Source organism: Pleurodeles waltl, chromosome 4_1 (genome assembly GCF_031143425.1).
Source record: "Pleurodeles waltl isolate 20211129_DDA chromosome 4_1, aPleWal1.hap1.20221129, whole genome shotgun sequence".
Classification (NCBI taxonomy): Eukaryota; Metazoa; Chordata; class Amphibia; order Caudata; family Salamandridae; genus Pleurodeles; species Pleurodeles waltl.
In genome coordinates, this window is record NC_090442.1 from 732,171,634 (window position 1) to 732,199,013 (window position 27,380).

Sequence of the window (27,380 nt, forward strand, 5' to 3'; positions counted from 1 at the left end):
ACCCTCCCCCAGAGAGTTTTATAGTCCAAGCCTTCACTTTCTGTGTAAATCCTAGGGTATTCCCCACCTCCTCACCAGACGGAATCCAAGAGACTGGACACCTTAGGCAAGAAAATGATTTTTTTTCGTCAGCCTGGTTCTGATGTCTGTGAAAACCGCATGCCTTTTGTGCTGTTACTCCTATGCACTTTGGGATTCTGTTGCGCAGGTGCTGCCCATGGTCTTGGAGGAGGTCCAGGCCACACTTTTTCAAGCTAGGGCACACAGAAGAGATGCAACTAAGACCATAATCCGATGTGGGTTGGACACAACCGACTCGACAGGCAGGGCAGTTTCTTTATCAGTGGCCTTATGACTGCATGCCTGGCTGTGAAATACTGGCTTTTCAGGGGATGTCAAAGCTTTGCTTATGAGTATGCCCTTTAATGGCTCCCGCCTCTTTGGAGACAAGGCGGACTCAGCCCTGGATCGCTTCTAGGATAGCAGAGCAAAGGCCAGGTCCTAGGCTTTACCATGACCCACCGCCAGCCCCAGTCTGCCTTTCACTTCTTTTGTGGCCACAGAACAGACTTCCAGTCACGTCATTACCTGCCCCACCACATCAGACCTTAGGCTACCCGGCATCTGCATGGATGAGGTTGCAGTAACCCCAGACCGTGTGGGCTGGGCAGCCCATAGTTCAAGCCTATTCACCACTGCCTGGTACCCGCAGCCTCCAAACCTCTTTAGTTAACCCTCCAACCATCATGGACAACCAGAGAGAGGCAGCATACTCCATCACCTGCACTTCTGGAGGTCAATAACTTCGGTCTTCTGGTTTCTCCTGATTGTCCAAAGTGATAGCCATAGAGAGGGTACCCATGCCAGAAGTAGGTTGTGGTTGTTATTCCATCTACTTTCAGGTTCCCAAAAAAGGATGGAGGCCTTCATCCACCCTAGACCTGCACCTTCTCAATTTTGTTATCAAAAACGAGAATTTCAAAAGGCTCACGCTCACTCAAGTTATGTCTGTCCTGGACCTGGGAAACTGGTTGGTAGCATTGGGCTTGCAGGATGCATGCTTCCACATTCCAGTTTTGCCTGCCCACAGGTGCTATCTGCGGTTCACGGTGGGCCACTAGCACTTTCAATTTGCTGTGCTCCATTTTGACCTTACTAGCACCTCTCGGGTGTTCACCGAGGTGATGCCAGTGGTTGCAGCTCATCTAAGGAGATCAGGGGTACCAGTCTTCCCCTTTGTCATTCAAGCCTCCGTACTTAAATATCTTCCCAGGCAAGCAGGTTCTTCTTTCTAGAGCTTCCCTCCTTTCAAAAGTTACCACTTCCTTTCATGTAGGCCAGCCCATTACATTGCCTATCTTTTACACTCCGCTGCAACCCTCTGAGAAAGAGAATTGACTCCACTGACTGGACCCAAAGAAAGTGTTGTCGTTTTACCTTGACTGTACAAAAGAGTTCCTTCTGGATGACCAACTCTTCATGGGGGATGTCGGAGAGAAGAAGATTAGGACTGTGCAGAAACTGACCATCTCCTGGGTGATTGTGCTCTGCTCTAAAATCTGCTTTGTACTGGCTAATAAGCAACCCCCTGAGGGTTTTGGTGCTCATTCCACCACAGCAAAGGCTCTGTCCACTGCGTTAGCACGTGGAATTTCAGTCTTGGACATTTGCCAGGCAACAACATGGCCTTCTCTGCATATGCTTACCAAATACTACTGCCTGGTCAGTCAGGACCATTGGGATGCGCACTTTGCTTGTTCGGTCTGGTTTTACAGACCCACCTCAGAGTGGGTATTGCTTAGGCACGTATTCTAAGGTAAGACATATGGACTAGAAGTCTCTATCAGATGAACAAGTGATTTTCCTTTGGTAACACCTTATCTGATAGAGACTCTATCTAGGTGCAGATGCCTTAACAATCCACCCGTCCTCCCAGCTCTGCGAACAGATTTCTAGGGACAGGGCTCTCCCCTTTCAGGGTCCTAGTTTTCCATACCTGCATTCAGTGTTTTTTTATTGCTCTGAGCTCCTGTTATGGAAAGTCACTAAAAGAAACTGACATCCTCACGCTGGGGTGGCACTTATGTAGGCACTTTTCGGTGCGGACAATGCCATGTGGAGCCGAGCAGCGCCTCCTACCGGCATGCAGGGGTTCTGCTCACAAAAAATGTCCAGATCCACACTGATGCCTGTCGATATATCTAAGGTAAGATATCTGCGGCTACATACTCTCTACCAGATTATGGGGGTTATTCTAACTTTGGAGGAGGTGTTAATCCGTCCCAAAAGTGACGGAAAAGTGACAGATTTACCACCAGCCGTATTACGAGTCCATTATATCCTATGGAACTCGTAATACGGCTGGTGGTATATCCGTCACTTTACCGTCACTTTTGGGACGGATTAACACTCCTCCAAAGTTAGAATAACCCCCAAAGTGTTACCAACAGTGAGTAACTTGATCTTTATTTCCTTACTCATGTGAGGGATTTATAGTGCACTGAATGAAAACTTCTGGTTACTTCAGAATGCAAGATAGCAATGATTAATTAGTAGAAGCAGTGGAGGTGGAGCACATGTCCAGTCTAGTAGGGGGGCTGTCTGTAACTGATGCTCTGCAATTGAGGCCACTCTTAGTTCAGAAGTGCCTTAGAACGTAAGCCTGAATTGTTCAGTTTTTAGGACTTTCCTGAAAAGGAAGCAGTTGGATTCACATTTCTGAGTGATCTTCCTCCATGTTTCATCCACTTGATCAAATATTGGCAGATGGATTTAGCAACCAGTGAATAAAAATTGCTAGACGGAATGTGGCATGGTGCTGTTTTCTGCTAGTATTTTGGGTCTTTTCCCCTAAAGGTTTTGTGGACAGTGCAGAGAGCCTTGCTTTTACTCTTCACTTTGAGTGGAAGCCAGTCCAGAAATCTCAAAGCAGCCCTGATGTGGTCTTGTTTGTGGAGGTAAAGCCACATTCTGGTGCATGATTTTGTAGCATGGCAGTGAGTGATCTGGGAACGGCAGGTGATGTTACAATAATGCACGTGGGACATGAAGAGTGCTCTTGTCAGCTCCATCTGATTGTGGCTTCTGATTAGTGAGAGGATTTTGCAGAGTAAGAATAGCAGTAATTTGACATGTGAAGCAACAATAGTTCTGAGTCATAGAGTATCCACAGGATCCTAGCTTTTGTAGTAGTGAAAGGTGATTTCTTGAGGCCTGGGGTAATAGGGTAGTAAGATAGGTTCACTTTCTTCCATTATGAGAATCTCAATCTTCGTTCAGTTCATGCAGAGGAAGCCCCCCCCCTCTGTTACCCAATGTAGGACATGGTCCCAGCATGAGGTGATCTTGGCCGAGTCATTTGGGTTGCTCTCACCAGTAATGGCATCTCAAGTCATCTGGATACATTTGGAAATCCACTCTGTAGTGTGTGACACATTGTATACAGATGTTGCAGGATTGAGATGGTCGTTGGGTGTCCACACAGGATAAGGTGGATGATTCAGCTGGCTTGCTTCTGATTTTTTGACTGCACTTACAAGATTGAACCTAGAGCAGAATCCAGGATAGAGCCTATCCAATGATATTGTGTGGTCAGCAAGTGGCATAGGCTGTAGATACCTTGAGGAGTGGGAAGGTTGACTTCCCGTGTTTGCCATGAGAAGAAGTCCCCTTCCTTGTGTCATCTATGGTTGTTTCAGTACCCAGGTGGATCAGGTGTTCCTTCAGCAGGTGAAGGTGGTTATGAAGAAGCTTATTTCAACATACTCCTGAAGCTGTCTCATCACTTCCTTTTACAGCCATGGCTCTTGCTTAGAATGCAGACATTTATCATCTTTGTGGTATCGTGGATGAGGGAAGAGAGTTACTGTTTTAGGCATGTGGTTGAGTGTGGGTCCATAGATGAATTACATCTCTCTTTTGGCGACCAGGTATAGCATTTTGAGAGGTATATTTATCTAGGAGTTACCTTTGTGGTACTGTCTGTGGCTACCTAGGCGCTGGATTTCAGTTGGTAAGAGTGCAGATGAACACTATACCAAAACTCCAGTCAGATGGAGATTATGCAGCACAAAGCGAACACAAAGTGAATACTGTTACCTGTGCACTTCAGTTAGTAGTATAGATGGACCAATGTAGGTCCAATACGGCTCCATTTTGAAGGCATTCTTTTGATTGTGCCTCTTGGCTATTCAAGATAGTCACACATGAAACAAATGGGTAGGCAGGCTACCCCTTGGTGAGACATCTACTAATACACTTCAGCTAGTAAGCATTATTCAGGCTGAGAGAAAGAGACGGGGATGTCTGTGTGAATGGTCAACAGTTGTGTTCTGCACCAAACTCTCAATCTGTCCCATTGGGTGTTCCTGGATATAAATACCTTTACTTTCCTATTAAACACTGGATGTGAACATCTATGTTTTGGTGGTTTTATTCCACAACTTGATTGAAATCCTTGATTTTGCAGAATGTCTTTTGTCTTTGATGTGTAAAAGGCCCACTTTGCTGCTAGAGCTCCTGCAGAGATATTTATTTGCAAGTGTTTTCTACTGCCATTCCAGGAAATCTTGCTTGGCCTGGCCCAACAATTGATGAAAGAAAATGCTTTTTCAAAGAATACTGCCTAGGGCATCCATACAGCGATTTTAGAACTTCAGGGAGGGAGAGGCCATGGTCCTCATGGATCCATACCTTTGCAAGTTCCAGTGTTTTACCCAGCACAACTAACAAAAGAGCAGTCCTGTTGTTACATTCAAGAAACCCCACACTTCTGTTGAAGGGGTTTTATGGCTAGGTAACAACTGGTTCTTACTGCCCTAGCAAATGTTTTCTTTTTTCCTGTTTGGAGATGACTTATAGCCTCCTGTAGAATTACTTATGGATGTTACTACTGCCAGTCTTTCGTTAGCCCTTACAAAAGGCAGGCAACTCGAAGCAGAGTTCATATTAGGCCTGAGTGTAATTCAAGTTATTCTGGAGTAATTTGGATAATTCAGGGTTACTCTTTGATGTAGAATTATCAATAATAATGCAGTTACTCCTGGTTGCGTAGTTAAGAGTAATTTGGGGGGAAATAATCCCACTGCAAGAGCTGATTTAGTGAGCAGCCTCTCACTATTCATGCTCTGCTGCATTTATCTGTATTTCTTTGCTCAAAATGCATCCTCATGTCCATATTTGGCGCAATGGTGCATTTTGTGCTAGGAAAATAGTGCTAAATGCCATGAGTAAGTTGGAAGAAAATCCTACCCCAAAAGCACATTTAGTACGCGACTGCTCGCGCTCAGTATTCATGTTATGTTGCATTTAGCACTGTACATCCCCGCATCCATTTTGTGCTAAGAAATGACCCTAAATGCAGAATTACTCTTCTTTTGGAATTCTGTGTTATCTTGCGGAATTCCTAGGTATTTCTGTGTGATTACAATACACTGAATTACACCAGAAATGCCATCCCCTCCCCAGTTCAGATGCCTTCAGATACCTGCCACAAGTGAGCAAGACCCTTAATTCAGCATCTCATAGGCAAAGGAAGGAATTGAGGAATTATTTCAGTGTCTTTGGCAACTCCAAGTGAGAAATCCCTTGCAGTCAAACTAAGGAAGAAATGGAGTAGGAACAGTCTAAAGAAGGATCCCACTTGAGTTAGTGTAACCAAATCAGTCTGATAGCTTTTGAACGTTCCATCTTTGAATACTGGGTCTGTGAGCCACAAGTTATACAGCGCACTTGAATTTTCCCACCAGCAACCTGGACAAAGGAGAGCATAAAAAGAGAATTGTGGGAAAGCCTACGTTGTCATCTGCCTAATCTCTGTTTTTCAAAAACAATTGGAGAACTGGGTGTTCAGTTTGATCTAAAAATTGCTCCTGTCCCAGATTGAGGGAGGTAGTATCTTATTGTGACACACCCCATCCCCTAACAGGTGCCCTCACTCCTGCAGCCCCTCGGCCATGTATACATGTTGGTCCTATCATATCAAGTTACCAAGATTAAGGTTTCTACTACAGCAGCAGCACAAGGCTTGAGACCAGAAATTTGAGGATGAAATAAACCTAATTCTAATTAATTATATCAAATTAAATCAGATTCCTCTTCCCAGCTTTGAAAGAGAGAAATGAGAAGGGCTCAAGTGAAAGGTATTGGGGCTATGTGACCGAACAGGAGTTGGCAGACTGGTTAGTCTGCATGTCTTTCTTGTGTGAATGCTGATCAGCACAAACGTTTTGGAGGACCGGGAGAGCAGATGAGGGAATAGGTTTGGGGCCATTTGTATTTGCTGGGCTCCCTCCCAGGATCTTCATTCACACAGCACTAACTCTTGAGTATTAAAGAGACATACAGTTGTTAAAGAAAACACTAATCAATTTCAGAAAAAAGCTAATAATGAGTGGTAAAATTTTAAATTGTATTTTAACGTCCGCTATATTTATAACATCTTATTTTTCCTATTTTGGTAAATACTCTTCATTACAGTTTAAGACGGTAACAGCTGAAACTCCCAACAACTTAAACCCAGGCATTTCAGGCAGGTACAACTGTGACATTTGTGTATTTCGTGTGTGGCCTTTTCATCCATTCTTTTCCAGTTTGGTGGTCGTATCTTATCTATCTTTGTGTCTGGGGTCCATTAGGATTATTACATTGGATAGTTGGGGTTGGGGTTGGGGGTAGGAAGGTAGTTTAAGGAGTTAGCGTTTTGTCTAGGTATTGGATGGAGTTCTCCTGAGTTATTCGTGCCGTCATCTGTCTACCTGTATTCTTGTTTTATGGGCATCTTTGTTCATCTTTCTCATTCTGGAGACATTGATGTCAAACCTCATTCCATTTATGTTGTGCAGACGTTGTGATAGTGTTTAATGTGTTTAGCTTCTGGCCTCTGCTCTCTTTCCTAGTTTAGACCGCCAGGACATTGCTATATTGCTTTTAGCCAATAGAAGACCCACATATATAAAGGCTGTTTTCTAGCATTGTGACCATGTATCGGGCCCAGAGGCAGGCACTTGATTTATTCTGGATACTGTGTCCTGTACATGTTAATGTATTCTCAATGTCTTTGTTGCAAAGTGATTGGATTCCTGGGCAGGACCGTAGGATATGCATGATGTCTGGTCAGAATGAACTTCATCTTGGCCACCTGTCTTTTGTTATGAGATAGTACTTATGCAATTTTGTTGTTGTCAAGCATATATGGTGTAGGACATCACATTTGATCAATTTGAACCTTGGTTACGTGGAACTTTACTCTGGTATTCCAAGTTCTTAGCCAGTTTACCTCTTTAAGCTGCCCTCTCAGATCCTTGCCCTAGATTCCCACTAGTGCCATCAGTTTTGTATCAGTAATTTGTGGTACCATGTTGTATATGCCATAACTTTGGTCTTGTGAGGCTGTGGCTCTCTTGCACCAGATGTCTGTGTGTATTTCATGTAATGTATTTAATACTCTGAGCACATTTTTTAAAGAATTATATCTCATAGAAACTGTGATGTTCTGCCCACCCCATCAGCCACTACAGCTGTACCACTAGGCAGTACAGTACTTAGTCTGAGGCACTCAGTCTCCTATCTTTGATCAATATTTGGAGTTTGTCAGTGATGTTCTCTTTCTTTTTCTGCCCAAAATGGTGGACAGCAACAATGTTCTTTTTTGTATCACTCTTTTTGCTTAGTCTATATTACCATTAAGTACATCTTACAAGGCATGATAGATTTGTATTCCTGTGTACCGGAATGAAACACACTCCCATTTGAGCAGGAATGTCAGCAACACTTGGTAATTAAGATTGTCCTCTAGCCTGATCACGAAGAGGCAAGATTTACCCCTGTTCGTTTTAATATCTGAGATGTCTCCAAATGTTGCACATTTTTGGTGACCTGTTCTAGGTCTTTATTGGCGTCTCTGGAGTATATCAACACGGTGTCTTTATATTATGAGATGGAATGTGTACAGGTGGGCCTTTCATACTCCTGTTTATCCTCGCGGACCTGAATATCTGTTTCAGCGTCTCCATCGCCTGGACAAACAAGATAAAGAACAGCAGGCAGCCTTATCGGGTTGTCCCCGTGTATGGGCCAGGGTTCCAATATCATTTGTCATGCTCTGACTCTTTTCGTTGGTTGGGAGTAAGGTAGTTTATTCCAGCCCATAATTTGGACTCCAAATTCCATTGCTATAGTTTTTTTAATTTCTCTGTGCAGTATTTCTCTTAATCGGGTGTGTACGTGTTGAGGCATACTCCTCTAATCAATACCTTAAGTGCCTCCCACTGTATCAGGGTTACAGTGGTGTTGTCTTCATAATTAGATAAATAATTAGTGATTTCTGTTTCCTGAAAGCTCTGTCTCTTATAGTGCTGGCTGGTAGTCTCCAGTTGGGGATGCATGTCATGTGCTGTTCTCATGGAATGAGTTGAACTATGTGGTCAGGCTATATTTTGCCTAAATATTCTACCTTTTCAGTGTTTTTTCTTATTTGTGCAGATCAATGGAAAATATTTAGTCTGAGGATACTCCCTACCCTGTGCGCGCAGTGAGTCTCCTAAACAGTTCAGTCAGATTCCATTGTTGCATCCAATTACAAAGTTTAGGTGCTGTGCTCTGAATTTTGTGTTAAGTGGATGGGTGGGGGAGGGTGATCAGTCAACGTCTGAGTCGAGGGCGCAGTTGAAGTCAAAGATGTCAGTAAGGCATGTGAGCCACTCATTGTAGTGGTTCAGGAAGTAATTGTCTAATGCACTTGGGACATAGATGCAGTATAATGCTAATGGATCTTTATCTAGGTGTCCCTCTTGCAATATGTATTGACATTCTGGATCTAGTTGTTTCCTCTCAGTGACGGATGGGTCTCCTGGTCTAGTCCAGATCAACATTTCCCTGCCATAATATGAGTATGGCCTGAGCACTAGTTGACTCATCCATCTCTTTCTGAAGTTATCCTTGTCTACATTGGTCAGACCTGTTTCTTGTAAGAGAGCAAAGTCTACCCCTCAACACCACATTATCTTATTTGAGTATGTTTCCCATGCCTCTTCGTGCCCTAGTATGGAGTGTGTATTGTGGTAAATTGTCCATTACTTCGCTTAAGTAGTGTACGTTCCATTCCTCTGTGGTCCACCCACCCCTTCCAAAGTCTAGGGGTAGAGTTGTCCATTTGTCAGGACCTAGCTGCCTTTTCTGATTCAATTCCATCCGTCTGTATGTGCATCTACCTGTTGCTTGTTTATGTGACTCTTCATAACTTTTGAACTCCCTCCCATAGTCTAATATTGTAAATGGTCCCATCCAAAACCAACTAAACATGTGGTTTAAACATTAAGCATGGTCTCCAACCTTTTTCAGTGAGATGAGCATAGTGTGGGCTGGCTCTTTGGTAATTCCTTTGCAGTTTCATATCTTGCCTTCATTTTACGTCATTTGAGGTTTCAATTGTCTTACAAAGCATGGGACTGCAAACACCTACATCAGTCTGTCTTTCGGGTTACCATCTTCTTTTCTCTCTTCTCTTTCTTTTGTTGAGTGGTATAGTTTGCCGCCTTTGTAGCATGATACTCTTGCAAAATTAGGCTATATTGCTGGAGCTCAGAGACTATCCTGTTATATGATGGAGTCTGAGGTCATGGGGAAGATATCTGAATGTGGATCATTGTTTTTTATTATTATAAAACATTTGTTAGCGCATTTGCAACCTCACTGGTATCTGGCGCTGCGGTACATAAGCCTGACCATTCCAAGGGGAAACTATGAACATGCTACTTTAAAATAAATTCTCTTTTTTACTGGCAACAAGTGCAGAGAGTCAAGAGCTGTAAAGGTGGAGGAGCTCCATTTCTGTCCAAGCACCAATTTGGCATCTGCTGTTTGAATTTTTGAGAGTCACTTTATTGTCTTCTCAGATGTGCTGATGAAAAGGGCATTAAACTAATCAAAGCAGCTTATGATGGTACTGTAGATGATAAAGGAGTGCCAGCTGGTTGGAATAAATGGGAAGATTTTACGTAAAGCTCTCATAAGAGTAAAGCAGATATTGGATGTCTTCTTTGCATGTTCTACTAATGAGAGGTGGAGTCTCAGTCCCCCTCAGATCTCATGTGGAGTCTGCCCTTACAGAAATTGACCCATCTTGTATCAGCCAGAAATCATCTAGAGGACTGACGCCTGCCCTCCCCACCTGGCAGAGCATGGTCTCCGTCTTGCTAGCATTAAACTGCAGTGAGATGTTTCTAAGCCAGTCAACTATTCTCTTCATACACTTGTGAAAAGAGTCATAGGACCCCACAGAGCCTGGATTGAATGAGACCTTCTGCTGTGTGTCTTCCGTTTAATTAATGCAGTTCATTCCCAGCCCACATATGAGTTTAATTAGGGGCTGGATATATTCATTAAACATGGTCCGACTGAGAGAGGAGCCCTACGGAACTCCCTGTTTTATTTCAACAAAGCTGAAACGAAAAGGAGGGAGTTGTACTAGCTTTTTACGGTCAGATAGATGAGAACTGCACCATCCAAGGCTTTTCCCTCTATACCAACTTCCTCAAATCTCTTGAGCCTGATGGAGTGAGCCACAGTATTGAATGCTGCAGACAGGCCCAGAAGTACCAGAACCACTTGCTGACCGCTGTCCACAGCCATACTGATATAGTCAGTGACCGTGACTAGAGCTGTCTTGGTCCCATGATAAGGCTTAAACCTGCATTGGGCCATGTCAAGCCCATTACTGGCCTCAATATTAGTTGATATAATTTTATTGATATGTCTTTCCAATGCTTTTATTTCAAAAGGCAGCACAGAAAAGGACCTAAAATTAGCATTGTCTTTAGGGCTTGAGCATGGTTTCTTTAGTAAGGCCATAACTAACACCTACTTCCAAGCCTTGGGAACCTTAACAGTAGCCAGCGAAATGTTACAGATGAATCTTAAAGGCTTGGCCAGCTGCGGTGCAAGTACATTTTAGTATTTTGGAAGGAGGGGCTAAGCGGGGAGAGCCTAAAGTAATGGCTCCTGACAACTCCAGGAAGTCTTCCTCCATAGTTGGAGAGATGATCCAAAGCCTTTGAATCCTGTTATTCCCCTTCCTTATGGTGGATTCTAGATTCAGGACATGTTCAAGTGGTAGAGGGCTTACTGTGTCATTTTTCTTTGTCATCTACAATGTTCATTATTTTGTTCTAGAAAAATTAACTAATCCCACTACACAGCTCTTGCAATGGTATGATTCTTTATGTGGCGTAACCTGGGGATTGCTGTGTTTTTACCAAGGAGAGGACACTGTTTTGGCCATATTTGTAGCGTGTACTATCTGCTCCAAAAACTATTCTGGCTTTACCTTTTTATCAGATCTTTATAAACTCTTAATGGCAATTTTCAGTTTGTTTCCTCCTGGTCTAGGTATTCTGTCCGCCATTTCCTTTCTGCCCTTTTACATGAAAGCTTAGCTTCCCCAAGTTGGTCATTATACCGGAGGCAGATGGAGCTCTCCTGCTGTGTCTTTCTTTACAGGGAGCCCAGTGTCAAGGGAATATGTAATCTAACCATGATAAGTATCATAGGCTTCTTTTACCTTTGTTGCTACTAGAATTTCCTTGGGTGGAGGGGCAGGCCTTCAGAAGTGAGGTCCTAAATTTAGCCTAACTTCTGGACCATACTGTTTATATACTGTTATGTGGAGGGTTAAAAAGAGTTTTTAAACAAAATGTCACCAAAAAATGGTCTGTCCAGACTAATAGCGTTATATGTTTTGGATATGATAGTGGTATTATCAAACACCAAGTCCAGAGTTTGGCCAAACCTATGTATTAGACACTGTATGTGTTGATTAACCACTATTGCTTCCAAAGAGTTGAGTAATTCAGTCGTTTTTTTTGTCATCCCTTCATGCATGGTCATATTAGAGTGTGTGATGAGTGGTGGGCTGAGAAAGTTCACTAAGTTGTGATCAAAATTGGAAACAGGATCTGGAGGCCGATAGCATAATATCAGTAGGATATTTTTATTAGATGACAGCTGAATATTAAGGGCTATTAATCAATAGTTTGGTGTGGGAGTGACTGGAAGTGGCTTTACTTTTATAGTATGCCTGAAGATCGCTGCTGTTCCGCCTCCTAGACTTTTCTTACTAGGTACCTGTATGATGGCATGTCCCTCAATGCAAGTCTCTACGAATTTCGGATTTGTGTCTGGTGAGATTTATGTTTCTGTAATGAATAGAATATCTGTCCTTGTGTCCTCCAGTAGCAATTTAACTTCTATGGTGTGTTTATGGAGGGATCTGGCGTTAATAAGCCCCTAGCTGAATGCTGCTTTCCCTTTATGTATTGGTGCTATCCCTGTTATACGTTTTGTGGGGGTGACCTTATTGTTAGCTCACACACCAGGATTCTGGTGCTGTAGCTGAGCAAAAGGTGGGTCTCAAGGCAAGAATCTCTTCCCTCATGTAACATCTCCACTATACCTGAGTGCTAGGGTCTGGGAGAGCTTTTTGCTGAGGGATCCATTTAATTTTTCTTCCTCTGATGATGATAGTTGCACTGAGGAGGCATCAGAGTCTTCATTGTTTTCTTCGGATCTCTAGCATACTGCTTCCAGAATGACATATTTTTTCCATATTTGTATTTGTGACATTATTTGGTTTGCTCACTGTCCGTATTGCTTTCTGTGGCTTCTTTTGTTGCGTTGGGTTTGCCATGTTGTTCCTAGTCACTATTTCTCTTGGTGGTTGCCCAGTCATGTGCCCATTCCATACTTCTTTCATGTCTGTGAAGAAGTTCATAGCTTGTCCTGTATAAATCTTCACTTTGAATGGGAACATAAACATTTATTTTACGCCCATGCTCGGAAGTCTTTTTTATCATAAGAACAGGTTGCATTCGGATAGAACTGCTGCTCTGTAGACTAGATGAGATAAGTGCCTTACTGTATTCGACTTGGAAGCAGCCTGTTTCTCTGGCTTGCTGGAGTAGATGCTCTCTGTCTTTAAAGTTCAATATTTGGGCCTCCACCGGTCTGGGGGGGGATGGGTGCCACCAACATCCATGTTCCTCCCAATCGCAAAAAGTAATTTCTAAGCCTTGCGGGACACCTGTGTCCAGATCCACATATGTAGATGTTGTTACCTTCCTTTTCTCCGGGAGGCAAATGATTCAGATCTGTATTTCTTCTAGAACTGCCCTCTGGATTTTTCTCTCTCGTTTCAAAGTACCTGATGCATTCAAAGTACCTGATGCATTCTTGAATGCCTTCCATTTTAATTTTCATTTCATATGTTGTTGGTCTTTTGAAAGTTTAAACTAATTTTATGTTACTCTGTCTGCCAAGTTTTTCCTTATCTGCTTTTAGTAGGTCAAGATCTAGGACCACTGTACCTATTTTAGTTTTTAGTGCTGAGAAAGAATTGTGTATGACTGGCAGTTTGTGGTTTAGCATGGCTGTGTTTCAGTTGTTCCGTCCTTGGAGACCACTATTTCTAGTCTTTTTCCTTCTGTTGACTGCTCTTTGTGTTTGTGACATGATGTGCTTTGCAGTCTTTGTTCTGCTCATCATGTCTGATTCTTTATATGGCAGTTGTTCTGCCTTGATCAGCTGTAAGCTCTGTTGTAAATTAGCTGGCAGACTTTTCTCGAGACAACTTGCTCCTGTCCATCTAATCCAGGAATGGTAGTTTTTCATGGGGCCCTGTGGCTCTTCTTTCTTCGGGGTCCGACCAGTGGTAGCAGAGTGCCCTTTGCCTTTGTCATTGTGGTTCAGTCTCTGTTCCGTGAGGGAAAGGGCTCTCATGTCTATTCGTTTTTGTATCTTTCCATTTAAGGCTCACTGGGAGTGGTGAGGCCTGATTCACCCTCAAGGGAATGATAGTCAGGTCATCTTCCCTCTCTTTATATTTACCTCTTGCAGTGCTGTCAGCTATGTCTTTTTTAACCTTTCCAGTTCTTTATCAGGGTTCCCAATAACTGTGTTTCTCCCTGTCTATGGAGGTCCTTGTTACCCTATGAAAGTTAAATGAGATGGCCATCTTAGGCCCTCTTATTTTTTTTAACCACCGTATTATATAGTCTCCATCCTTAGATGCGTCACACCTCTACCAGCATTTTCGGCACTCCTTGTGTCTTTCATCCAGACCATGCTCCTGCTTCCTTCAATCATCTACTCACGATGCTGTGCACTGATTGTCAACAAGTCTGTTCACCAGGAGAGGTAGGGTCCGAGTTTGTGCTCTTTGTAAGGCTGCACCGTTCTCCATGTTTGCATCCTTGGCAGAAAGCAAAAATAACAAGTTGATGGATGGAATGCTTGAATTATTCCCAGCAACTGGCAAACGCTTGGGCTGCATCCCAATCCTTTGTTTTACACCCACCATGCCTCCTCAGTTTGGACCCTGCAATAAGAAAATCAGTCTTGATCCTGTTCTTCATGCGAACAGTCCAGCCCAATCTGCCAGGCCAGGCCAGGCCCTCCCTGACCTAGAATACAAGTAACCCATGACCGATTTCACCCTTGTTATGGGCTCTTCAGCCGGGTATAGCTTCCATCCAGTAGCACAGTGAGCAGGGACCAACTTCTGGGCATAAACGGCACTCTCAACGTGTTAAATGCAAAAACAACAAGGTGATGGATGAAATCCTTCAATTAGTGTCAGCCACTGGCAATTGCTTGGGCCGCATCCCAATCCATTGTTTTTCGTCCACCATGCCACCTCAGTTGGGACACAGCCATAATCAAAACTGTCTTGATCCTGTTCCTTGTGGGAACGTCCAGCCTGACCTGCCAGGCCAGGTCCTCCCTGAACTGGAATACAAGTAACCCAGGACCAGTTTTGCTCTTGTTTTGGGCTCTTCACCTTGGTATTGCTTGGTTCCATTGGTACAGTGAGCCCAGGGCCCATGTCTGGGCTTACCCAGTGCATTTATGGCATCAAATGCAAAAACATCAAGGTGATGGATGTAATGCTTGAATGAATGTCATCCACTGGCACTCTCTCAGGATTACATCCCAATCCATCGGTTTTCACCCACCATGCCACCTCAGTTTGGACCCATCCATATACAAATCAATCTGGACCCTGTTCCTCATGGGTACAATCCAGCCCTTCCTGCCAAGACAGGTCCTACCTGAATTGCAAGCAACCCCGGACCAGTTTCACTCTTCTTAGGGGCCCTACATCTGGTTATAGCTTGGTTCCAGTAGCACAGTGAGCCTGTGTTCCATGATCTGGGCATACCCAGCGCACATAGGCCGTTAAATGCAAAAACAGCAAGGTGCTGGATGGGTTCACTTAGCTGAAAGCAGGCATCACTTAATGCCTCAATATTTGGCATCTGACGATCTCCTATTCTTACCCTACTGGGGCAGTCTCTTGCTGTATCATTCTTGCTTGTTGTAGGAAACCGGGCTTTTTGCAGATGCCTGCCCCCACTTTTTGGCCCCTTCTAAAACTACTAGATGCCGATTTTCAACTCCGACAGTGCACATAGGCCTGCTAAACAGACCTCAGTGCCAGTGCAGGATGTCTAATTGTTTACAATTGGCATAAGACTTTAACACCCTTGTAAGTCTCTAGTAAATGGTACCCCTGGTACCTAGAGCATGGGTACTAAAAAGGGTCCGTAAGAGAGGCAGCATATCTTATGCCACCCTTAAAGACCCACACACAAATTGTACCAGCCTGCCATCCCAGACTGCGTGTCAGGGTGCAGACTGAGTAAAAACACGACCTGGCACACTCATTGTGTGCCCTGCAAAGTCACTGCATGTATTATATGTAAGTCACCCCTACAGAAGGCCTTAAGTCCTTAAGAGCCCTAAGGCAGGGTGCATTATAATATATTTGAGAGCATGTCTGCTCCTGCGATGTCTATTATTTGATATTGCAAGTGACTTTGCAGGTACCTTAGAACACTGGTCATCATGGGTGCCCAGCAACATGATTGGTGCACAGAAAGCAAAGGTGTTTGGTATCAAACACCTCGTCTTAATAAATCCACACTGATGCCAGTATTGGATTTATCATGAAATGCACCCAGAGGGCACCTTAGAGGGCAAACTTTCTAGATCTCTGGTGTGCTGGCTGACTCGTATCGACCAGCCTGCCACCACAGTTGAGTTTCTGACGCCTTCAGGTGAGACCCCCTGCACTCTGAGAAATAATGTCTGCTCTGGCAGGAGGTATTAGCACCTCCACCAACAGGATGACTAGTAAATCTGCATACCAAGGCCAGGAACTTCAATATCCATGCTGCCTTTGATATGCGACCCCAGCTTCCCCTAGACCTGTAGGAGGGGTGAAGCCTTGCCCTGAGGCCCATCTGGCACCAGGACAAGTGGGAAAATAAGCTATGCAGGAGGCATGTTGCACGGCCAGAATGGACCCACATCTAGGGTGACTCGCCTGAAGTGAACACAAAATTATGAATTCCACCATCTTTTGGATGATGGAATTAGGAATTCTGGGACAAGCTGATGCCCATTCCCCAAAGGAAGTGGTCTTCCAGGGGCTGCAGTGACTTCAGGGGTAAGAAGCCCATTGGCTACTATCCTTTACTCCCCTAATGCCCCTAAATTGAGTATTTAGCGGACCCCTGACACCAGAACTGCAGATTTCGACAAACAAGGAGAAGGACTGGACAAAGAGGAGTGCTGATCCAAGAACAGAGAAGCAACAAGTGACTTGGCGTCAATGCTGTCAGCCTGCCTGCTGCCTGCTGCCTTGACAATCGTGGAAGAAACAGACTTGTCCTGCCACTGTGCAGACTCCAAGAAACCTGGAGGGCTGCCAGTGCTTCGCCAATTGCCACAGAATCTCCCTAAAAGTAGAGAAGCTACTCTCCTGCAGCCGCAGGCACCAAAGAAGCAAGGTCCAGGTCACCGTCCTGCTGCTTACTGGGACTACCAATGCAGTAGCCACCAGGGAAGAGGCCACTGTGCTTCTAAAGGTCTGATCCATCCTCCCTCCAAGTGTGCGGCTGCCAGGACCGACTTAAGCGGCACAGCACCAACACCTGGGGTAGCCGTCCCCTTGCAGCAGCCAAGGCTTGTTGTGTCCAGTCCGAACCCCAGTGCAGAGGAAAAGCAACCTTCACATCGAGGGACTTCAGGGACAGTGAGACCCACATCAAGAATGGACCAACTGTCCCGCTTGCCTGTGGAACCCAAGGCAAAGAGTAAGTCCCCACTGAGTGCCGCCACCTGACTCCTCAAAGTGCATTTACACCCATGCCACACAGCTCGAGTCTGAGAGAGTTGATGGAGCCCGGGGATCCTGAAACCCACAAGAGCTGAGCCCATCCTTGGGTCTAGCCAGAATGGACGTCCAGTCGCCACCTGCAGCCTCTTTCTGCAGGCCCCCACCCCAACCTCAAGTGACTCTAGTACACAAACTTGACAACAAAAGACACCACTGCACCTGAGCCCCTCAGCCTAAGGAGAAGTGGACCATTGGTGTCCCTACGTGCCCGAGCATATCAAGTGTCGAGCCCCCCTGTGGGTTCCCTCGGGCTGGCCCACAAAGTCCCCGCTTGCAGCTTCTTTCTGACCAGACTGAACTCCACTGAAACGAAAGGGACACCCAATGCTGTAACACACCTATGCTTCCGGATGCCCCAGAGGCCCCTTATGTGATCTATTAGTGTGGCCTTGGACCTTGCCCCATACTCGCCTTAAGTCCTGAAGAACAGGCCTGTAAGTCGCTGAAGAGGGCCCAAATACAATACATGTTTTCCCCCATAGGATAACATTACCCCTCCAGAAACTGCAGTCAGAAATTCATATCTTGAAAAGTACTTACCTGATTCTGATGATCTTGGTATCTTAATTCATATAAAAAATAAATTGTATTTTTTAAATAAATTGGTGTTGAATTTCTTTATTGAGTGTTTGTCTCGTTTACTGGCTCTGTGTGTGCAATAAATGCTGAACGCTATTGTCTGGTAAGCCTAACTGCTCGCCCGCACTACCACAAAAGAGAGCTTTTAGGGTTATTATTTTAACCCCTGTCAGTCAATAAAGGTCAGCCTGGACTATCTGCATAGTGTCTCCTCACATTGGTTCACTACATAGAGAGACAGCTTCCTACATTTGTACATACCGTACATAGATTATCCATTATCAAGCAGAATTCTGAGGACTCAGGCTTGTTCCTGGAGCTCTTTAAAGTTGCTGCTGCTCCTCCATCTTCCCGGCCATACAGGCAGTGGATATCTTATCACATCCCTAAACGCTGTCACTCTGCAGAATTGTCTGCAGTATTTAATTTGCAAAATAAGTGTTGGTGCCAAAGGTTTTTGTGTCGGAATTGCAGAATACCAAGGTTGCGTGTCTTGATTGCACCCTATATCTCTTTCTTCCACCACACTACACTTCCTGTCTGTTTAATCTCACTCTTGCAGGTTCTTATTCACCCCTGCATTCCCTCTTTGTCGTCTTTCTCTTCATCCTCCTATCCTACTTTGTATTTTTGTGTCTCTTGTTCTGGGTCAAAGTCTGACGAAGAAAGGTAAGTTCTGCCTCCCAAAAATAAGTGCTAGGGGGCCCCACCTGCACAAACCTGCTCAAATTAAGGCCTGCATGTTTACCAGTGGCTTCCACATCTTTGCTCTTCTGTCTTTTTTCCTTCTCTTTTGCTCCCTTCTTCCCCACTTCCACATCTCCCCGGTCACTTTTTTTTGCCTCTTCGACCTGACCGTGGGAATGTGTGCACATTGATAATGCCTCTTCACAGATTCCTAAATCTTCACACTCATGGCAAACATTTCATACCGTATGTATACTTGCCCGCATGACAAATCTGTTTCATTATCTCACCTTTTCGCAGCTAAATGTACTGCTATTTTTAATACAATTTTTATCACTTTAGTTCAAGCGCTGCAGAACATAATTAAAAATATAAATACCTCGGGAGATATACTTCCACTTCTAAAAATGTATGTGGAATGTAATTCTGCAGGTCTCTAAAATCATAGCAAAGGGAAATGTGTGGTCAGAAAGTACACATTATAGTTTCCTTATTAAGTCATTAGGAAGAGTGGAGTGCTAGAAGGGGCAAAGACATAGGGACACAATGGCCCTGTCTATGAGCCAAATTGCAAAACTTTGTCACATCTAGATTCAACCTGTTGGTGTACATGGCATGGCTGCTGAATGCACATTTTTGTTTCCAGTTCACGAAACATGAATTTACCTCTGCAAGTCAATTTACCCAGTGTGTATTAATCTTGCTTGGGAATAAATATCTTCCATTGGGTGGAAGATGGGCCTTTCTTGGACGAGGGGTTACTTGTAACGTAGATTGACATTCACAAACAGAAAGAAGTATGTGGGTATTGACAATCTTTTGAAAAGGCTACTCTGGATATGATCAGAGAGTTACTACTTTTAAGGGCAGGTGTAAATCCGTTTCCATGTTTGAATTGTGATGTACTGCCTCAAAAATGAGTGGGGGTCTAGTGGAAAGAGCTCATCCATGGGGAAAAATATCTTCTTTGAGGGGAAACATAGTTAGCATGTTTAAATAAGTTTTTCTAATCAGTTAGACGTGTCACATTGTACATTTACACATATGTAAATGCTTGCACAAGTGAGTATGCCTGTAAATTGGTGGCAGGGGCAGCTTCCCAAGAGCACTTGTGTATTTCCTTCAGAATTCTGAAGCATATATAGTACTGTGGGTGCCGGGAACCCCTACAATTTTACACCCTAGAATATTATCTTATTAGTACTCCCATGGTTTGATGAATTAGAGAAGTTGTTAAACCTCAACTTCATGAGGTAGTGTGTCCCTGTGAGATAAGGCACCTGACAACATATCAATATACAGCCTATCGAGGAAGGGCAGACTCAATAATTGAGATCTAGGGTGGAAATATACAATTTAAGGATTTATTAAAAGATTCAGTAGGCAATACAGAGATCATAAATGCAAAGGCAAAAAGTGAATTTCCTCATTCTAACGTCCAAGAGAGCAGCATAGTCAGTGAGGAAACGGACAGCATCCCTAGTAGCAATGGAAATTCGTCTGGCTTACCCTCACAAAGGAGGGTTTACATACATGTTCTTGGATAGGAAATCATTACATTCTGTTAAACCATCATGATGTGAGCAGAAGAATTATACTCAGAGCAACTCAGAGCAGGGTTTTATGGAACATCATATTGCCTTAGCATCTAAGAACTATCCCACTGTACAAATATTGATTCTGCTCACTGAATGCTAATGTCACCCAGTAAAGGTAGGGCAACTACTTATATGACCAACAGCAAACTCTTGCAAATGAAAACTGTACAGTGAGCTAGTGGAAGGGCCTTGGGAAATACAACGTTATTGTGTATGTTTTTAAAAGTTTTTCTTCGAGAACAACAACAAAAAATGAAAAATATACAAACATGACTCTTTTTGACTGTGCTGCAGAAATTATAAACTGAATATGCAGGAGGAGGCGCCCATTTTAAACAAGATGGTGTCTAGGCCTAAATTGAGGCCTACTTAACACAAGCCAGAAAAAAAAACACTTCCATAAGTCAGAGGTCGTTTGTTTCAAATGCAATTGCATCATAGTGCGCACATGTACATTTAAAAGTAAATCCACGCTCTGCATGTTGATAATAATGCACAAACATATAAAATTCACAAAAACTTCAACAGTACTGCTCCAAACGTCGGTGGAAGCCTACAGGAGTAGATTTACTTTGTTTTTAATATGTCAGTAAGTTTTACAATGCATGTTTGTCCTTCATATTAGGGGACAGTTACGATTTATGCCTTTGGGGGCGAACGCCTGGGTAGTGTTCCTGCAATGATCCTCTGATATATTTAGCCTAGCTTGGAGGAGCTGATGAGAGACAAAGGCATTACTTGCATTCATCCAATTTTCAGGGCTTTAGGAACACAAATGTCACGTCTCACATTGTAAGTACTTGTAAATGCTTCTTTTTTCTCTGCTGTGCCTGGCAGGAGCTTGCAGAATATTGGCACTCGGTGATTTTCATGCTCCAGAGACTGACCGGCCTGGATCAAAAGAAGATTCAAGTGGAAGAAAAGGTAGCTCGCTGTCTTTCTTCTCCAGAAATGTTCCGCTGATGAGCCGCCTCCTTCCCTCAGGGCGGAGGCCGCTGCTAAATGGCGTCCTCCTGGATGTTGGCGCGTAATTAAAGAGCTGTCTTAAGTGAAGCAACGAGCGCTCCCCAGGGTATGTTTTGTGTGACATCATCAAGCTTCATTTACGCTCTGTTGGTAGAAGAGATTTGAGTCATGACATTACTGGCAGATATCAGTGAAGAACAAATTGGTAAGTACTTAATCAGCAAATGGCTGACTGACCCAGTATACAATATCTCCTAGATTTATGCTAAACTATGTAATCAACTTTTCCTCTTGGAAATTATGTAAATGAGAAGGTCGAATTCAGTATTACAAGAAATTAAACAGTCTCTAAAGAAAACAAAGGTAACCAAATATAACAAGAAGCGTAGCAAATATTTATCTTCTGGTATGATAATGGGCGTGTGCCTCGGTCCTGACAGTGCGCTCTTTGTCCCTTTGTTGCCACTGGACCCTCCACCCCGGGGCCCGCTCTGGTTGTTGGCAGAGGGTGTCATTGCACCTATTGCTGCTTTGTGGTGGGATTACTTCTGATTGCAGAGGCTCACTCCAATGCCCTGAGTAGGCAGGCTGATATTTGTAGGCGGGTGGGTATTCAAAACATAGAAACCCTGAGCCCCTGCACAGCCCCTGCCACTCAGATCAACACAGCTCCTCTGGTCCTGATTACTGTAACACAGTTCGCACGTGACTCAGGTAACACACTGATGAACTCCAATGGGTCCAGATCTATGGCATCTGTATTCTCTTTGAAACACATCACTCATGCTCTAAATACCTTACATTGGCTGCTGACCAAACAACAAACCATTTCACAGAAGTATTCTTTATCCTCACAGCATTACATTGAAAGATCCCAGACCTCAACAAGATGATCTTGTCCAAGCCTGATAGATAACCATGGTTGCCCTATATTGATCAACAGTCATATACAAATGGGCTGGAGGGATATCCCTCCATACAAAAGGCTGTACAGTTAGATGTTAAGAGGAATCTTGAGATTCTTCAGAGAGCTGAAGACTTACATGTGAACCACCATTTATCGCCTAAGTTAGCCACAGTGCTCCGGCATTTGACACCCAGAATCTGACCCTGTGCATTGTGTCCTACTACCATTAAGCTTCCTTTTGCATCTGTAAAGCAGTGTACCACATCAAACCCCTACCAAATTAATAAATAACACTTTTACAGCACAGGCTTTCTTTCTGTTTTTTTTTTCTTGTGTCACTTTTGGATCTCGAGCATCCACAATACTTGGCTGTGCTTGGTGCTGGTCCAGTTAAAAACAGTAATTCTGTTGCTTAGCTAATCCGTTTTCTTTAAAAGCTAATTGCCTTGTAAATAGTGATGTTTTTTTTTATTGTATATGTGTTTGATAGGAACTAATTTGGTTCTCAGTGGGCTGCAGCATGTATTATGCCACCCATGGGAGCCCATGTAAAATATGTCTGCAGGCCTGGCATTGCAGCCTGCGTGAAAAGATGCATGCACCCTTTCACTTCAGGTCACTGTACCAGGTTCACTGTAAATCACTCCTATGGAAGGTGTTTTGCTTTCACTCATGACCGAGCTGACAAAAATCTCTGGAATGCACTTCTTAGTTTAAAGAAGGCATTTATTATTACTTCACCACGAGGTTCCTGAGAGAGGAGATTAGTAGGTTGGAGGCACATAGTCACAGCAATGAAAGGAAAATATATCAAAGTGAATCTTATCTGCAATGTACACAGCAAATATATGTGATTATAGTATAGCATAACTGCAAAGCAAAGAATGAAGTCCAAATTCATCACCGTAGGGCTTGTCACTGATCTTCATCTTTCTCATGCCAACAAGTTGATGACCCCTGTTCAACTACGAGAAAGAGTATTCCACCCTCACGGGAGGTCAGGCATTTGACGTCCAATCCTGACTGAAGGCTCGGAAAACTCCCCTCACTGCTCCCCAGGGACACCTTTTATAGATTAAATAATCATGGGAAAACCCTTCTGAAAGGCCCTTCCCTCTCAGATGTGAATTTTTCAAAAATGCTGGCTTGTTTAGGTAAACCTTGACAGGAATGTGATGAAAGCTGGCCACTGTTTCGAGACACGCCTTTCAAGGTCAATCTGTTTTCTGCACTAAAGAAAAACAAAAAATATGCGCTTCCTTATCATGCTATCGTGTTCGGTAAGAGAAAATATGAAGAACACAAGCTTAGTTTACCATGTGGAAAAACACAGCTCATCTGCAATGTCACAACTGCAATGCCTAACGCCACGATAAAGCCAATAGGCAGCTAAACTGAATACAAAATGTAATGTCTAATGCCACGATAAAGCCAATGGGCAGCTAAACTGAATACAAAATGTAATCTGCAACTGGTGAACATTGAACAATTAATATGCACCGTGGGGAAACACAAAGTCAGTGGTCAAACATACTTATTTTCACTACAGAAGGCCTTCTTAGCCCAGAGAGCAGGGTGCTGGTACCTGTGTGTGAGGGCACCCCTGCATGAGCAGAGGTGCCCCTACAAACTCTACCTCCATTTTCCTGGACTTCGTAAGTGCGGGGGACACCATTTTACGCGTGTAGTTGTGTCCAGCTACATAATGGTAACTCCGAACCTGGGCATGTTTAGTATCAAACATGTTGGAATCATACCCAAATACTGTTGCCACTATTGTGTGAATGATTCCATGCACTCTGGAGGCTCCATAGAGGACACCTACCATTGCTCCTACCAGCTTTCTGGGGTTTTCCGGGCAGCCCACGCAGCTGCCACCCCTCAGATGGGTTTCTGCCCTCCTGCTGCTTGACCAGCTCAAGCACAGGAAGGCAGAGCAAAGGATGTCCTGTGGGAGAAGGAGGTTACACCCTCTGCCTTAGAAATAGGTTTTACATGGCTTGGGAGGCGTACCCTCCCTAAGCCATTGGTATGCTTTGAATGGTGCATTTGGTGCCCTCCTTGCATAAACCGGTTTGCACCAGGCCAGGGACCTCCAGTCCCTGCTCTGGCGTGAAACTGGACAATGGAAAGGGGAGTAACCACTCCCCTGTCCATCACCACCCCAGGGGTGGTGCCCAGAGCTCCTCTGGGTGCCCCTTTAGTCTTCCATCTGGAATCCAAGGTGGGCAGATGCATCTGGGGGCATTTGTGTTGTAATAAGGTAGTTTTGTATAATAATTACTGGTAGTATTTTATAATAATTATTGGTAGTAGTTGTCTAATGTTAGTGTTATAATTTTAAATAGTTACAGTCATAATAGTAGTAGTATGTATTAATTATAACACAGATCCAAGAATGGTATGTTCTTCTTCCCCGTGGGAAGTGGGAACATGGAACACTCGGACTGTTGGAGACGGGAGGTTGAGATAGAATGTTGGGAGGTGAGGGCTGAAGGAAGGCAGGTGAAGAGAGGAGCTGAAGAGAAGAGGATGAGAAAGCTGTATGAGGGCTGAACAGTGGAGATTAAAATAAAGTCTGGAACTGAAAGATAAGTACTGCGTTTGGTGGACTTTATAATAATTTGACTGGCCGGGACAGGCAGGTGACACCACAGCCCCCTCCTGATAGGTAGTCAACCTGATAGGTGACCAGTCCCTTTTACTGGGCTATTTAGGGTCTCCCTCTTGGGTGGGTCCTCAGATTTGACATGCGAGATTCCAGCAGGACTCCTCGGTATCGTTTACTTCATCTTCTGGGCACTGGAACTGCAACTGGACCCTCCAGGAACCGACAATCTGCATCCACAGCGACATCCACATCCACTCTGCTTGCAACATTGTTTCCACAGCTCCTTTCAGCAACTGCAACATTTCCCTGGCTGTGAATCCTCTGAGGGTGACAAGTCTTCAGTCTGCACGAGAAGCAAGAGGGAATCTCCATCGGAGTGAAGGAGTTACTCCCCTGCATCTGTAGACACTAACTGCAACGACGACCAGCTGCGTGGATCTCCTCTCATCCAGAGCTGCGTGGATCCTGCATCACAGGTGGTGGTCTGGAATGGTCTCCTCAGTTCTCTCTATCAGCAGTCCAACTTTGGAGACGGTAAGCCCTTGCCTCTTCATGCAGGACAGTACCCTGCGCACAACGTTTCTTGCAGATACCAAGGCTTGTTGATATCTCCTCCAAGGGATCTTCAGGCTCCGTATAGCCCTAGCCCCCAGCACTTTGCCCAGTAACGCACAGCCCTCTGCCTGCTTCTCTAGCGATGTGGGGCTCCTTTCTAAGTGTGCTGCATGGGCCTCACCACGACTCCTGTGCTTGCTGCCTGTGGGTCGCCTGTGGGGGCTGCCTCCTCTGCGGATGGTCACCCGGGTCTCCCTTCCATTGGTTGAGTCCCCCTGGACCTTTCTGGTCCCCGCCAGCTCTGCATTTCTTCTTCCATGACATTTGCCTTTGCCAGGGCTTGGTGGTGGTTTTTCCACACCACTGACCGACTGCAACCCTTCCGATGTGGGATGTCTACTGCATCACTTCATGAACTCTTCAGCTGCTCCGGTGCTGCACTGCTGACTGTCTTCGTTCACCGTCGACCTGGTCCTGCATCCAGTGATGGGTGCGCAGTGGCTCCTGCCACGACCGGACACTCCAACGGGAACTGGACTTGGTCCCCTTCCTTTACAGGTCTTCCTCTTCCAGGATCCACCTTTGGTTTCTTGCAGTCTTGTCTGGGTATTGCATTATCCTCTTCTGAAGTCTTTTTGGTGGGTCTGGGGGAAACCAGATACTTACCTCTTTTCTCTTGGTGGCACTCTGGTACTTGCCTTGCGGGTTTCCTAGTTCTCATAGCTCCCCTCTACCGATTCCACTTTCTTGGGTAGGGGCCCGACTTTTGCATTCCACTTACTTAGTATATTGTTTGGTTCCTCCCTAGGGTCTTCAGTATTGTCTATTGCTTTCACTGTTTTCTATTGCCTTTTATGCTATCACTGACTCCTAATATGTACATAGTGATGTGTTTACTTACCTCCCTTTGGGGTATTTCCTATACAGTATTTTGGTATTTGTGTTACCATAATAAAGTACCTTTATTTTTTAACACTGTGTGGTTCTTTCATTGTGTGTGAGTGCTGTGTGATGACAGTGGTATTGCATAAGCTTTGCATGTCCCCTAGATAAGTCTTGGCTGCTCATCCACAGCTACCTCTAGAGAGCCGTGCCTTCCTAGACACTTCCCACACCTCACTAATAGGGGATACCTGGTATAAGGTGATAACACAATAGGTGCACCACACACCAGGCCAGCTTCCTACAGTATCTGATAAACTGGTGAGCTGCTTATTTCCATGAGCGATGTGGGCGCTTATATTGTATTCTAGTAGCCTAAGCATTAGAACTAGGGGGAACAGGGCCTGGTCATCTGGAAGACCCTTTGGGCCTGATTTAGAGTTTGTCAGATGTGAGGCATCTGCCAAAAACTGGTGAATGCCCTGTCTACCATGTTCAGAGTACATAGACACGCCTTATAGAGAGGCAGGACATCTACAGCTTTTTGGTGGGTGTCTCATATCTTCCAAACTCTGAATCAGGCGCTTAGTTTATACCATGCAATTTTAGGACCATTGGTCCACCTGCTTTGTGAACGTCAATTAAGACCATGTCAATGTAGAATGGATTTGGCACACTGAATGAGGGACGTTTTGCAGCAATTCAGGACTATCACTGAGAGCTGTGATAGAGTTTGGGAGTTTAAGTCGTTGTTAAGGAATTGTCCCAACTTGCTGTTGGTTTTCAAGTTCCAGTAGAAGGTGGATGCCCAAATTTCTATTAAGAGGCGTGTTTTCAAAGTATGGATGTCCTTAACTGTCTGATTGGACTGGAATTGGCCGGAGAATGTGCTTGACAGTGCTCAATTTTCTCAAATTAGCATTGCAAATATCTCCCATGTTGATTCTTTTATCTCCATCCTCTCTCCATGGCTGGGGTGTGGCAGTGAGAGTATGAATCGACGTGAGCAGAACTTGTTACTTTCAGACAGAGCAGGTGAGAAAGCGCATTCATCGTACCTGCTGCTCTTCCTTTAACTATGGTCCCACACCAGTTCTCTCACAGCAGGGGCGAGCACCCTCTATTTCCAGTTTAATATTTTCAACTGCATCACAGTTAGGTATCAAAGACACAAAAGGTGATGGAAGGCTGCTTACAATAAGCCTAACCATTGGCAGTCGCTTGGGTTAGCATTTCAACCCATCATCCTTTTGCCCACCATGCCACCTCAGTTTGGACCCAGACATCTGCAAATCAGTTTGACCTTGCTCCAATAAGAGCAGTCCAGCCTGATCTGCCAGGCTAGGTGCTCCCTGAGACTGA

At 44.4% G+C, this 27,380-nt stretch overlaps 1 protein-coding gene across 1 annotated transcript in view; it reads left to right on the plus strand.

Moving 5' to 3' along the window:
- LRGUK (leucine rich repeats and guanylate kinase domain containing) overlaps positions 1-27,380 on the plus strand; it is a 386,639-nt gene that overhangs the window by 156,467 nt on the left and 202,792 nt on the right. The window contains exon 9 of the mRNA XM_069229317.1: positions 20,935-21,021. Coding sequence (XP_069085418.1) covers positions 20,935-21,021 — 87 coding nt within the window. The remainder of the gene's footprint in view (positions 1-20,934; positions 21,022-27,380) is intronic.